At 36.8% G+C, this 13,675-nt stretch overlaps 3 protein-coding genes across 3 annotated transcripts; all 3 read right to left on the bottom strand.

The window, feature by feature from the left end:
- Window positions 1-2,328: 2,328 nt before the first annotated feature.
- On the bottom strand, window positions 2,329-3,464 carry LOC110844866. The gene is made up of 3 exons (XM_022091191.2): window positions 3,000-3,464; window positions 2,788-2,923; window positions 2,329-2,694 (listed from the first exon to the last, which is right to left on the bottom strand). The coding sequence occupies exons 1-3, from the start codon at window positions 3,274-3,276 to the stop codon at window positions 2,523-2,525; spliced, it is 585 nt and encodes a 194-aa protein (XP_021946883.1). The 5' UTR covers window positions 3,277-3,464; the 3' UTR covers window positions 2,329-2,522.
- Window positions 3,465-6,144: 2,680 nt separating this feature from the next.
- Window positions 6,145-8,996, bottom strand: LOC110843613 (cell division cycle protein 23 homolog). Its single transcript, XM_022089590.2, has 10 exons — window positions 8,750-8,996; window positions 8,508-8,654; window positions 8,311-8,429; window positions 7,983-8,230; window positions 7,729-7,912; window positions 7,484-7,663; window positions 7,252-7,416; window positions 6,913-7,159; window positions 6,642-6,834; window positions 6,145-6,567 (listed from the first exon to the last, which is right to left on the bottom strand). Exons 1-10 carry the CDS (start codon window positions 8,851-8,853, stop codon window positions 6,421-6,423), a joined length of 1,734 nt encoding a protein of 577 aa, XP_021945282.1. The 5' UTR covers window positions 8,854-8,996; the 3' UTR covers window positions 6,145-6,420.
- Window positions 8,997-9,177: 181 nt separating this feature from the next.
- LOC110842915 (beta-1,4-N-acetylgalactosaminyltransferase bre-4) lies at window positions 9,178-13,271 on the bottom strand. Its single transcript, XM_035847616.1, has 5 exons — window positions 12,385-13,271; window positions 10,985-12,286; window positions 10,587-10,769; window positions 10,257-10,522; window positions 9,178-10,183 (listed from the first exon to the last, which is right to left on the bottom strand). Exons 2-5 carry the CDS (start codon window positions 11,765-11,767, stop codon window positions 10,009-10,011), a joined length of 1,407 nt encoding a protein of 468 aa, XP_035703509.1. The 5' UTR covers window positions 11,768-12,286; window positions 12,385-13,271; the 3' UTR covers window positions 9,178-10,008.
- Window positions 13,272-13,675: the final 404 nt, after the last annotated feature.

Raw genomic sequence — 13,675 nt, 5'->3', positions numbered from 1 at the left:
GCATCCATATGAACATGTGCTCTTGACTTGCAAATCTTTAACCACTCGAGGTGAGTATCTAACTAAATTGCTCCGCGATCTACTTGACAATCCAATCCAATATGCAGTCAAGTTGAGTGAGGTGCATAAATATTAACGAGGAATAGGTATAGCCAGCCACAGCCTTATTGCGGCATTTTACTATAAAAAAATAACATCTATGACATCTCGACTATTTGTTAATCTGAAGCAGTCAAGAGGAGCAGGATATTTAGAATTCCAACTGCAAGTGGTGACCTAAAACCTGAGAACCAGACGGACACAAAAATATGCATTTTACACACGATGGCGATTATATTATCGAAGAAGAAACGCCATCATTCGCTGATTTACAACAACACTAAACTGGTTGAACATTATAATAATAAATGCAGCACAATTGTATGCATTCTCCAATCTGACAAAGGATTACCTCAGTCAGCTTCCCAACAGCAGCAGCACAAGTGTCCAGCGCAGCATTCTTTGGGGACAATGTCGGTTAAAAAGCTGCATTATCCTGATTCAAGGGGAACAGGAGACGACCCGAAGGGAAAGCACAATCAAGAGGAAGAGGCTGGACAATGTCAACAATAAATTAGATTTGGCCACGGTAAGGAGACCAAGATTAGATGAATCAAAAATGCCATCCAGCATTGCAAGTAACGTAATGTAAGACCAGTTGGGGGTAGATGAGCCATAGGTGATAAATAGCATCTAATCCGAGAATAAGAAGTCCTATAAAATGTTTTAAAGAGAGACCGACATACAAACTTACGTAATATACACGTGAGCTCTCTCTGCAGATTTGATTTCTGAGACTGGTCCACCCTTGGAAATGTATGTGTATAAGCCTAAGGTGTCACCTGGTATTGTCAACCCCTGCACAATTTACAGTGACTTTTGACACGGATTTTATTCCATTTGGTCCATATCACGTCGTCCCTTGAGAGAGATTTGAAACGATTCAACATTTCTGGTTGATTGTTCACGCTCCATGCGGTCCTTGAAGCCACATCCATTAGTCTCTTCTAGTCCGTGATGATGATGATGATCCATAACATGTAAGGCTATGAACCAAGGTGGTGGTTTGATCCGCCTTAAAGATTTGAGACCAAGAGATCAGGGTTGAATTTATATTTAAATTCTTAAACTACTTCGACTCTATTGGGCTTAATTAAGGTTTGTGGTGGTGTTGGTGGAGGGAAGTGTCATCTCTAAACGTGTATGTGCGTATGCTGCTGGGATGATGATGATGATTCAAAACATTTAAAATTCCATAAAAGTCCGTAAAGGAGTGGACACTGGAGAGTCGGGACTTCTCTTAAAAATCAACAAAGCACTGAAAGCACTCCATGCTCCAGTAAAACGGTCCAGTAAAACAGACACCGAAGTCCTTATATAACTTTCGACTAGAATCGAGTGGGCGCATACGGCTTTGCAACCTAGCTTATTTCATTTTGTCGCAATAATAATCGACCAAATAAGGTAATTTTCATAGAATATTTATTTCACGGTGTTTAGAAATAGAATTCCAGAGTTGATACATACGTGCATTTCTAAATATTCAGGATAATATTCTCCCCAAAAAGTATCAGTTTTCTCTCTTTCACAATTTTCATTTATTACATTTCCTCATTTTGAATCTGACACGTACAATCCGCACCTTCTCTTGGGCGAAGAATTGGAAGACACTTTTGATGTCATTTATCACTGGTGGTGGTGGTGGGACGCCGATGGAAGGATGAGTTGAGTGGTGGCGTCCCATCATCTATTTAGGCGAGAGAGATGCGATCCATCCCATTCGTATGGTGACATGTCATAATAATTTATTATGGGACAGAAGCAAAAGCTTCTTCCAACAAATTTTGCACAATCATTCCATTCCCTCCGCATACATAGATCTCTTGTTACGGGGATAATATTACTGAATGTGTGCTCATACCCGCATGTCATCCTCCCCGTTTTGTCCACCATTGTGTCCTCACCTTTCAAACCTCGGGTTTTGGTTGCATGCGAGATTGAATGGCATAAGTAGCAATAAGCAACTTGAGGCTGAGTGAATCCTACACAACCACGTCAACAATGTGGTGAATTGAATCAGCAGAGATCTATGCACTTCTACTTTTGTCCCGAATTGGATACAGCACGCAGGGGTTGTTGTACATATTTTGCTGCCAATTGTTCATCCGAATAATTCGGGACTCGGATGGAAATATGGAGGAGTAGGAATTCTTTCATGGAAATCATCATTATCCAAAACTTTATGCTTTCATCGAGATTAAGAATAAAATTGTGAAACAAATGGAACAATTTCATTTAGAAAACTATTTTATGAAAATACTTTCTGAATTTGAGTACAAATTTGTATCACTTTGTTGATAGTTTTAATTTGAGCAATGACTTTATATAGTAGATTCGCTTAATTATATTAAACAAGAATTTTAAGAACACGACCAGAAACACAGAACAAAACAGAACAATCAAGAACATAGAGCAGAAAATATCTATCCTCGTTTAGTGGTGGGCTTAATGGCCGAAATTTTCCATCCCTTCTTAATGGAAATTTGTGAAATAATGAGTAACAATAAGAGTCCAATACTTGTGGGGAAAATAGCTGATGCCTTGTTACTTACGGCAGCCACGTTCAGCAGTGATCTTCCCATTCGTCTTCCAATCCTAATACGATATAAAATCAAGAAATGTTTTTAGCTCATCCTCAGTTTGATGTTATTACGTACATAGTTTAAAATTCAGCTCAAAATTTCTCACTTTGCAATTGTTGATCCTAAAAACTGACGGAATGATGTACTCCTCGGAGAAAGCAGAGAACTAATCACGCTATCGCAAACGCCCATGAAAAAATTATGTTTGCACTTATCAATTGCCTTCTTTCTCTCGACGTATGCTAGAATTTTTTGAAAAAATAAACTGAATCTCTTTTTTTGAAGTACGGAATTTGTAAAATTTCTGCTTTCTCTTACTTGCACTTTGTACGATGGGTGCTACACTTCGAATCCTTGCAGGGTTGATATTCATCTTATTCGGAGCCTTTCCATCCGGCTTGACCATAGTCTTCATACGCACATCGTCAAATGGCAAATAGTCCCCGAAACAAATCGGACAAATTCTAAATTCATCTCGACACGCTTGGCACGCCAAATGATAGCCGACACACATTACAAACACAGAATTTTGTGTATTACAATAGCCACATGTCGTCGTTTCTGTTTCTTTCTTCAACGCAACACTGGTACTCATTTTGTTTTGAGAAGAAATTGCGTGGAAATTGGTGATAGAAATTACAAATTTTCAAAAAATTCAGGTAACAATTTTCTCAAGAAACTCTTAATGAATTGTAAGTACTAAACTTCAATTACAGTTTTTTTTTCAACTAAACTAAATATTTTGTTTGTTTAGGTGTACTTTTTTTTGACCTTAACATTCATAAAGGTAAGAAGGGTACGTACATATCCATCATAATCTACTACTCGATAATAGCAAAACCTAGAGCTTAATGGGAAGCATAAATCTACGTACATATTATGAAGATAAGCAAATCCAGTAATTATCGCACATTTCTTTCCTTTTTGTAATTAAGACCATTTCAGCCCAGTGATAAATCATCCTTGACACAAACAACCCCAACTTAATTTATTTATTTTAAAGACATATAAATTCGATACCATTTGTCATGCATTACAAATGAGGCAAACAACAATGCGACTCGAGCATGATGCGTCTCATCTCATCGCTTCAAAGTCCTCTGTCCCCACCATTCATCCCGACTTGCCAACTTGTGGTTTTAGATTTTGGTCTGAGTTTCGTCTTTGTGTTGGAGAGTTACACACAATCAAAAATGTATCTCTTAACAGCCAAATGTATATATCCGGCTCGACACGCCTCACTTTAGTGCTTTTACCACTTAGCTCACAAATTCGCGTCGTCCCCCCCAAATGATAAATGGTATGGAAAAGTTGTGTCCAGTCAGAGAAAAAGTGACATGACATGACTATGACACACAATACCACGACAATTTCATTCAATGGTAGCCCGACCACTTGACCAATGCTGCATAATCAGACCATTAATCATAACAATTAATAGCTTTTATCAAATTCTAAGAGTCAAAAGGGTAGGTAGGAGGACTCGCTGGGACGGCTGCATTTATCGTTTATCTTTCCATACATGCTGGATTAAAATCTGGCAAACATTATGCAAAAAATATGGCCCATCAACTACCACCACTGACTACCAGTTTTGGGCTCAAATGGAGAAAGTTTCATTATTACAGGCTATAGTACAATCAGGAATTATTAGTCTTGTCCAAGTGGGAGGTTCACATGTCCTTCTAAAAACTGATATGATCGAAACTATAAAAGTTGAGACAAGTTTATACATTGTTGTGGACTCGTATTGACTGCGCGGTTGTTGTCCATTTCCATTTACATAAAACGACTGATCATGCATGCCGAAGGATTACACAAACTAAAGTGACTAATGGATTACATAATGCGATAAAATGTAATGCAATAAAGCTAAAATATCCTCATTATTTGTATCCTTTTTGAGGAGGAAAAGAAGAAGCCTCGCATCCCCAACAAAACTCCTTTCTCGGAGTTTCTTTCTTTCTTTGAGCAGAACGGAGTAACTTTGGCCCACTATTGATGCTTTGACACAAAGTCCACCCATTAGAATCTTTATTGGCAATATTGTGGACATTGTCATCGACAGAATGTCGGTGTTCTCTGTCCACTTTTTTCGTCTTCCTTTTAGTCTCACAATGATCCATTTTGCCCAGAAAAGGAAGAAATCGACATGTTTTTGACCCACACGACACGACACCAGTCTTCTTCCTTCTTTATTCTGTTATCTATCCCAAACAAGTCACCATCAGAGTTGACTTGATTAAGTTTACTCTCTCATGCACGTCAAGTTTTTGGACTTAATAAAGTTATTTTGATGATGGGGATTGAAATATTTTATAGAATTTGCATAAAAACGAGGGAAACTTTCCTACATACATTTACATGTTCAGCATCCCAATATGGAGACGGACATATGAATGATGCACAAGTTTGCTTACTTAGGATTTGTGCTTCTAACCAAATAAAAGTAGAGATTCTGTTTGTGAAAGATATACGATACGTCACTCACTCACTCAATCCATCCACCTTCCATCCAATCTTTTTTATCAAAGAAAGGAAAAATTCACAACAAAAAGCGAGCCCTGCTTTCCATTTCATAAACATTTCCCTTCTAAGATTTCACAAAACTACTCGGCTTCAAATAAATTTCCCCTTGAAAAAGCCTACAAAAAATGTGAGATTCTATAAAATCTCAATTTTCCTCCATCAACATTAGCACAAAATTATTCTAAAGAAGGAGACCTTCATGCCTGATAGATAACAGCAGTCAGTCAGAAAGGGCGATATATGTACGGGAACACCACCCGTAAATTATGTTGCTCTCGGAGAATAAGAGGCATACATATATAATTTAAAGATGATACAAATTCAAGGATTCTCTCATCTTCTTCGTCGTCTCCTTTTTTATCTCTGATTTCTTTCTCATTTTAACAAAATAAAAATCACAACCTGAATCGCAGAATGGGAGCAGAGCAGAAGAGGATGAGGACGAAATGCGAGCACAGATTCATTCCAACTCAATCAAATTTTAACAAAGCGATGCGGCACACATGCACATGTAAAATGGGCTTTCTTCCCCAGAGAATTCGTTGCATATTGAATAATGCGAGAAAAGCTACTCCTATCCAGAGGGTGTGACTTTCCTCCTATCTCTTTGGATGGCACAACTTCTCCATCCATCCAGCAGCAGCAGATCTAGAGAGAGAGGAGCATTGTTAAGGAGCACATTGTTCAATTGTTGAAAGTGTTATTATTATTTCATTCTCGCCCAACATTGCAGTATCATAGTCAACCATACAACAAGCAGAGCAAAGTCTCGTCACAAGGCGACAATCATAATGCAAATTCAGGACCTGGAACCGAGTGGAATTTTGCTTCTTCTCTGGCTGCTGATATAATAATAATAATACGACTTGGTTCGTTTTCAAAGAGCGTGAAATCTATGAGAATGGAAGACTCCAAAAAATGAAGATAAACTTGATATTGTGCACAGGCATTCAGTTCAATGCTTATTATTAGTAAGCATAGTATACTGAACAATAAAATTGATAGTCCTATGTAACAAAGGATTTTATATATATTGAATAAAAATATTTTTCTAGTTACAATAACGAAGGAATATCCTATGTACATAATATATCGGAAAAATTGCATATCCCAGAATCTGGAGTGCATGTCTTCCGATAAAGTACAATAAATATTGTGTACAAAAAGGCTGGATAGATTGGCAATTCTCTGCGATAGACTAGACAACTTATTATAAACTATGGTCATTTTCATTTGCTTGAGACTGCGTTTTATCATCTACAGTTGAAATATCCATATCAATAACTTCTGCTGTTTCATGGCCGGGTTGTTTTATAGTGGCCAATTGGACCAGGAGTGCTTTCGCTTCATCTTTCACCTAAAAGCAAATGACAATTCAAATTTTGTTTAGTAAGAAAATATATGTAGAAAGTAAGTTTATAGTTTTAATACCTCAGGGAATTCTAAGCATTTGAATGCATGTTTATGAGAATTTTCGAAATCCTTCTTTGTAAAGTAGTAATTGGACAAGAAAATGTGGGCTTTTCCTTGTTCATCTCGATCTGCCACATTCTGCGCATCCATTTCATGTAAATACTCCAAATATGCTCTGCATGCTTTCTCTGGATCAGTACCCTTCAGCATTCTTCATGAAAAAACATACCAATGTAATAATACCGAATATTAATTAACAAAGTGTGTACACATAAATTTAAATAATTACTTTGCCAATTTTAGAATGGCCAATCCTTCTACATCACCCAATTGTCTTGCTCTCTCGTAACATTTAGCTGCACATCGAGGCCTGTCCAGTTTCTCGTAAGCTTCACCAAGAGCAGTTAGTAATCTACTATCATTTGGCCGCAGACGATGCGCTTGCTTGTAATAATATAAACTGTAGCCAGGCATTTTTAATATGTCGTATGTCTGTCCTAGTCCGTTCCAAGCTCGATAATCGTGTTTGTTCACTTCTGAAAATTTAATAAATTAAACAAAGGATTTAAATGACATCATTTAACCCTTATAACATCAAACATGAAAACATTGGGAAAATTTGAATTACCTACAGCTTCTCTATAACATTGGATCGCGGCATTGGAATTTTTCAACTCCATAAACTCATGACCCATAAGAGTCCAGGCCGATAAATAGTAGGGGTGAATTCTAAGAGCTCTTTCAAAATACTCTATTGCTTTGTGATGTTCCCTCTTTAGACTGTGCAAGTTACCTGTTTAAAATGATTGAAATATTTAATAGTCTTTGAATTATCCTGTTTAAACTGTAAAAAAACTCACCTATAATGCAACATGTTTCCACCCTATACTTATCGATTTCAACAGCTTTATTTGCTAAAACTTGCAGGTAATATTTTTCTCCTTTTACATACAGCATATTCGAATAAAGATCCATGTCATCCAATCTGTATGGATCCTCTAACGACACTCGATCAAAAGTATCAATCGCCTCATCAACGCCTACAAAAGTTTAAAAATAAAAATCGTAATTGGAATTTATACATCAAATCAAATGCTTTCCTTACGTTGTACATTGTGATATGCAATAGCAATCTGGCTTTTAATATACACGCTGTTATGAAACCCAGACTTTTGAAGTGCAAAATAGGTTCGAAGTGCTTTCTCATTCATGTGGAGCTCTAAAGAAATGTGCCCGACAAAGAAGTGCTTCATCCAACAATTGGGTAGTGTTTGCTCCAATAAAGCCAACTAAAATAATTCAAAATTATAACATGAATGACTATAAGATCGATATTACACATTGTATTTAATTAATTACCCGCTTTCTATCCATAATTAGAAAGGCTAACTCTATCCATGCCCCCCAAATATAGTTATTCGAAGATATAGAGGCCATCAGATAATCTGTCGATACATCAGTGTCTCCAAGTCGTCGGTTAATCATCCCCAACAGGTATAAATCATACGGGTCGTAATCTTGTGGATCAATATTCTCATCATACGAAGCCAATATTTCGTTTGTTAATTCTCTCAATTGTCCCACTTGTTTTGGATCCGACAGAACAGCTATAAATTTAATCATATATCTTAAATTACATCAAATTATAACATATTTTTTCGCGTAGCAAAGTAGTTCCCTTAAGTACCTGTAAGTTCACTCATGCTTTCCAACCGTTTCTTCTCACAATCGAGAAACAGAGAATAGAAACGCAAAAATCGCAGAATTGGACACAACTTGGAAAATGGTTCAGCGAAAAATGCACACCTAGTAATTAGATTAAATTATAGTCACACCAAACAATGCAAAATTTTTAAAATACTAAAAAAATAAGAATAAGCTCACCTCAAATACTCTCCATTATCGAAATAGGTCTTGCAAAGGAGATAAGTATCATAGAATTCTCTTTGCTCAAACGATAGCGCAGAATACTCCGATAAAGTTCGAATGTCAACTTTGACATGATTTAAAGCAAAATTTAGCTCGGACATCCTGTACAAATAATTAACTCGTCAAATAAGGCAGTAACTTTAATGATTGAAATTAGTGACCAGCATATGAAATAATATGAATTATTTATGACTTGCCATTTCACAGTTTTTGATAAACCTCGTTGACTGCAATTGTGTAGTTCCGAAACGACCTGCTTTTTCACGGTCTTCATGTCAAAGTTCAGCGAGTGGGGAGGCATTATTGCACAATGTGTTCAACACAAACTTTAAAATTTGAAATTAATTGTAAATTCAGTTCAGCGATATTTATTTAGCAAACTAAACAAAAATAAATTTTGCTACAAAATCCACAACGGCACAAAATCCTTGCCGCCTGTTAAACAAATCCGGTTCACGCATGCGACATTTTACGACGTTGAAGTTGAGCAGAGTAAAATTGGAGAAAGTTTTCATATATATTTCTTATGAAAACTGACATGAGATCATTTCTTGCTGTAAACAGATACGTTGATAAGTGATGCATCGATAAGCGTATGAAATTAAATTGTAATACAATTATAGGATTTCTATTATTCTATGCAATTATTTATTGTTTTCTTTTCGCAATTTGTCAGACTAATGTATTTAACATGATTTCACTACCACTTCTACTGAAGCGGAGCACATTGTTGATTGTAATATTTTAATCTGCACATTACATACTTATCGAGTGAGCCAATAAAACTTTAAATGTTTCAACGCAACTTTAACAAGGAATACACTAGGATAATAAACAACATCAATTGACAGAAAAATGGCATACATAATTTTCCACAAGTCTTCTTTCAAAGTCATAAAGTGAGTGAGGGGGACACATGTATGTATGTAAATACATACGAAAATGTTGAGAGCATCAAAATGATAATACTTTCACTGGATGAATAGACGTTGTTATAAAATAAGTAAGACCGAAACATTACTTATATAACTATCAACGAAAATAAAATATAGCAATAATAATAAAACAAATGTATCACTGGTGGCAGGTAAAAATTAGTGCAACTAATTTTACAAGGAAGTAGGAAGTCATTCTGATAACAGGGAACACTTAACATTCGGGAGATTCTTATATATGGATCATCTCTCTTGTAAGTAGTGATTGATGATCTATTACGAAATCTTGGTAAGTAGTGTGTGTATATTCGTCGTGTAATGTTTTAAGTAGATACAGTCATGTGTGGTCACAATAAGAGGCCCACTTTGAGAATGTCCCCCGGCCTAAGATTTCTTTGACGGAATCGCTTTCGCTGAAAAGATAATGACGAGGCACGGATTCTTCCTGGTCGACTCTTCGGCCCCGCCGCCCCTCCTCTCACCAAAGAGAAAGAGGAGGCCGACGACGGGGACTCCTTCTGCTATGGTTTCGCCAATTGCACTCGCACCAGGGTGTAAGTGTTTTCGAGGACGACTTGTTCCACTGTGTACTTTAGATTGTTCAACCCATCCGACCTGAACCGCGTCTTTCCCTTTTGAAGGACACGATACCGTTGAGTGTTCAGCTTTTGTTGTTTGTGTTTGAGCATCTTGTATCTAAAAACATCCATACGTTTCAATCTTACAAGTACGTGGGTAAAACTCATCAATGATTTTATACGTTGTCTACCTAGCAATGTTTGGCGCAGGTCGGGAAATATAGAGCCCATTGTAAGCAATCCTACCAGCCATGTCGTCGTCCTCAGCACCCCAGCCCCAAAAACTGTTACTGAATCCGTTTACTTTCCTGAAATGTTCTTTGGTCAAAGCTGATATTCCCCCAAAGAGATTTCTGTACGGAAGTTTGTAACCCATCTTATCAACTGCGACGGACATATGCCTCGGTTGTACTGGACAATTGTACATGTTGTAATCGTTTTCTGGTATGAGGTCGACCTGTAAATATGAGAATTCTTATTAATACAATGAATAAAGTGCAAACAAACAATGAAGTACTAACGTCATGGAAGATGAAGCAGTCAAAATTTCCCCTTTTGTTGGCCTCTTGGAATCCCACATTGAAAAGCATAGCTCGATTGAATGGTTCGTCCTTAGTTCCCTGTTCAATCACGAAGATGTTGAACTCAATTTGCTGTCTTTTGAGGAAGGGGAGAATGTTGACCAGAAATAGGCGGAGGTGTTCCTGAAATAAAACGTAGGAACATGAAACAATATTATACGACTTTAAAACCTATAGCCCGAGCCATTCATTTTCCGTTGCCAAATTTTGAAAACAGCGAAGGTTACCCTTTTCGAGACCCCTTGACAAAAATTTTAGCATCGTTATTGTATGCAAAATTCGGTTGAATAAGTCCTGGCTCGGGCTAAAAGTGAAAACGAGTCAGAGTATGCACTAACCTCTCTATCACGGAAAGGGACTACGAGAGCGACTTTATCCTTAGAGGTACAATTTGGTGGTTTGTAGTGACCACCGAGACTAATATCAGAGTGTAAACGACCAATATCTGCTAAACTTGGGGGTTGCGAGAGGGCCACTTTCATATAGCCGAGGAGCGTGGGTGGTTCAGTGGGGCAGAATGGAAGAGGTGAATTAGTAGTAGGCAGTACTGGTGGTGGATTTTCGGACAAGAAGGAGAAGGACGAATTCTTAGGCCTTTCATTAACAGTATTGTAATTACTACTAGTATTATTATAATAATTATTATTGTGCTGAGATTTCGATGCTGGTTTGGCGGACGCAAGAAGAAGAGAAGAAGAGATTGATGAGATTCTTATCGGAGGAGGTGGTGGTGAAGACGGTGGTGTAGAAGACAAGTTTGAATTTCTATCCGGAAAGTGGAGAATTGACACAAGGTTTAATCTCGAGTGATTCGAAGAAGGTTCTTTGGCGTCATTATTATTGGCACTGTTCGCTCCTTGTGATATCATCTCTGTTGATCCACCCTCATCTGGAGATCGTTTCTTGTTATTGAACGGACCAGTCTTGAGATTGAAGAGTGATTTTTCATACGTGGTGAAATCCGAAGAAATTTGTCCTTGGAGTGATGAAGGAGTAAAAATATGATTGCTGCTGGTAAAGCCTAAGTTAAGTTTAACTGGGAAGAGGTACAGGTACTGGAGAAATACGAGGAATAAGATTACGATTGCGATAATTTTATACAACTGGGATCTTGTAGCCATTTCTCTGATGAGAATTCTTTAATTCCTCCCTTGATGGCTTGCCAATTAATCCGTGTAGTAGCAGAACGGTTGCAATTTTCTTCTTAATAATAACAATGTGACGACGACGATTGTTGTGGCATTGGTTTCGTTTAATCTTCTTCATTTAATCGTGGTAGATAAGTGTTGAGGATAAGTACGTGTTTTCTTTTCTGATTGTGTATAAGTTTCGCGACGAATACGAATTTTCTGGTGTCGGACTAGATCTAGTTAACACTAGATTTTTATAATACAATGCTATTAATAAGCAAGTATGTAAGTACCAAATTGGTACTACCAATAGATAAATATCGATTAAGTAGCAGCAGATTCAGCCATTGGTCAGGTATTTGTATTATTATTGATCAATTCAATTGATTGTAAAGAAGACGACGGGGCATGTTCAAAGATCGAAATGTACATAAATTGCTTCGCCTCCTCCTCGTCACATTTTGCCTTGCACCACTTGTTTGACGTAAGTAAGTAACGCGATGATCTGATCTGGATTAAATAAATAATCGTCCATCAACTCATTAAATATTCATGGCTTATTTATTATACATATCTACTGGATGATTTATCATTCAAGTGTTTATTACCTTTTATTAATACACACTCCTGCCCATGATACTCCTTCCTCTGCATAACGTTCCTAATTCCATCGTTCTGTTCAAATTATGTTTTCTTAAATGTTCTAAATAAATGCAAACTTTCCAAAAATAAGTAGAAGTGTTGACTAGTCGTTGAATAAATACTTTCGTTCGTGCTTGTTTGTTACACTATCACATTTAATCCTCTCGAAAAATATTTAAAGAAATAATATCTACCACATTGCAGCCTTTCCTTACGCAAACAAGAAGAAGTTTTTAATACTTTCATTTTACTTGGACGTATGTATTTACTTTCGTTATTTTACTTAAACTACTACTTCTCTGTCCTAAAAAAGTGTCTTACAAATATCAAATATGTGCACTCTGCTTAAAGTAAAATGGTCTTGTGTGACGTGAAGTGAATGCAAACAGAAACAGCACTGAATTCTATACTCTTTTTTTTCCTTTACACAATTCACAACCTTCTCTTTAATAAGAGGTTTCGCTTCTGGGTTGCACTTTCCTCATGCTTTATTCATCCTTTTGCAACACCCATTCGGTTCCAAATGAAAAGGTAAAGCTCACTGCCGAATATTTGCGAGGATGATAAAACAATTGTCTGTATGAACCAAATTTAATCGAGGTTGAAGAGATACCAATACAAATATGTACGTACGTACTTATGTAAGTAATTCGTCGTGAGATTATTACTTATGGATTACATGTATTTCACGAGAGGAGTGTGTATTAAAGACCTTTGTTGTCTGACTCATGGTGTTATTCTAGTCGCATGACATGACAGACATGCTGCATGATTATGTTTTATTTTATGTGTGTGGAAACAATAAAATTGAGAAGAGGATACAAACCAAATGATGATAAATATTCATGTTAAGTAACAATGTATTTACGTACGTAAGTTTTTTTTGCCTTGGGAGAATACTTCGTTACAATGGTGGATTGGATTTATTTCGCCTCTCTCTGAATTGGTGTAAGCAACAGAATTTTATTAATTTAGTGATCAATTGTTTGAGGAGCTTTATGCTTACGAAAAGTATTAAGAAGTGAAGGTGAATGCATAAATTAATTAAAATGCATTGCGTCTAGTCTAATCCAGTCGTGTAGCTGAATACTAACTGGAGGAAAATTTTTAACGCTGTCGTATTTTAAATTGTTTTAATATAAAGTGCAAACACGCAATGTGTGTTTTATTACTATCTGCTAATAAAGTTTCAATGCTGTTCCATGTATGGTTTAGGAGGGCCAGTTTAATTAATTTTGAGGAGAGAGGTTGAAAATT

This window comes from Folsomia candida, unplaced genomic scaffold, assembly GCF_002217175.1.
Source record: "Folsomia candida strain VU population unplaced genomic scaffold, ASM221717v1 Fcan01_Sc002, whole genome shotgun sequence".
NCBI lineage: Eukaryota > Metazoa > Arthropoda > Collembola > Entomobryomorpha > Isotomidae > Folsomia > Folsomia candida.
The sequence above is the reverse complement of the archived record's forward strand: the minus strand, read 5'-3'. Positions and strand labels throughout refer to the sequence as shown.

Coding starts and splice junctions, on each gene's coding strand:
- LOC110844866 (XM_022091191.2), bottom strand. CDS start 3,276: ATGAGTACCAGTGTTGCGTTGAAGAAAGAAACAGAAACGACGACATGT. Junction 2,924..2,999: donor ACCCATCGTACAAAGTGCAA/GTAAGAGAAAGC, acceptor AAAAAATTCTAG/CATACGTCGAGAGAAAGAAG. Junction 2,695..2,787: donor TTAGGATCAACAATTGCAAA/GTGAGAAATTTT, acceptor ATATCGTATTAG/GATTGGAAGACGAATGGGAA.
- LOC110843613 (XM_022089590.2), bottom strand. CDS start 8,853: ATGCCTCCCCACTCGCTGAACTTTGACATGAAGACCGTGAAAAAGCAG. Junction 8,655..8,749: donor TTATCAAAAACTGTGAAATG/GCAAGTCATAAA, acceptor TTATTTGTACAG/GATGTCCGAGCTAAATTTTG. Junction 6,568..6,641: donor AATGCTTAGAATTCCCTGAG/GTATTAAAACTA, acceptor ATTTGCTTTTAG/GTGAAAGATGAAGCGAAAGC.
- LOC110842915 (XM_035847616.1), bottom strand. CDS start 11,767: ATGGCTACAAGATCCCAGTTGTATAAAATTATCGCAATCGTAATCTTA. Junction 10,523..10,586: donor ACTGCTTCATCTTCCATGAC/GTTAGTACTTCA, acceptor TCATATTTACAG/GTCGACCTCATACCAGAAAA. Junction 10,184..10,256: donor CCTGCGCCAAACATTGCTAG/GTAGACAACGTA, acceptor GGATGTTTTTAG/ATACAAGATGCTCAAACACA.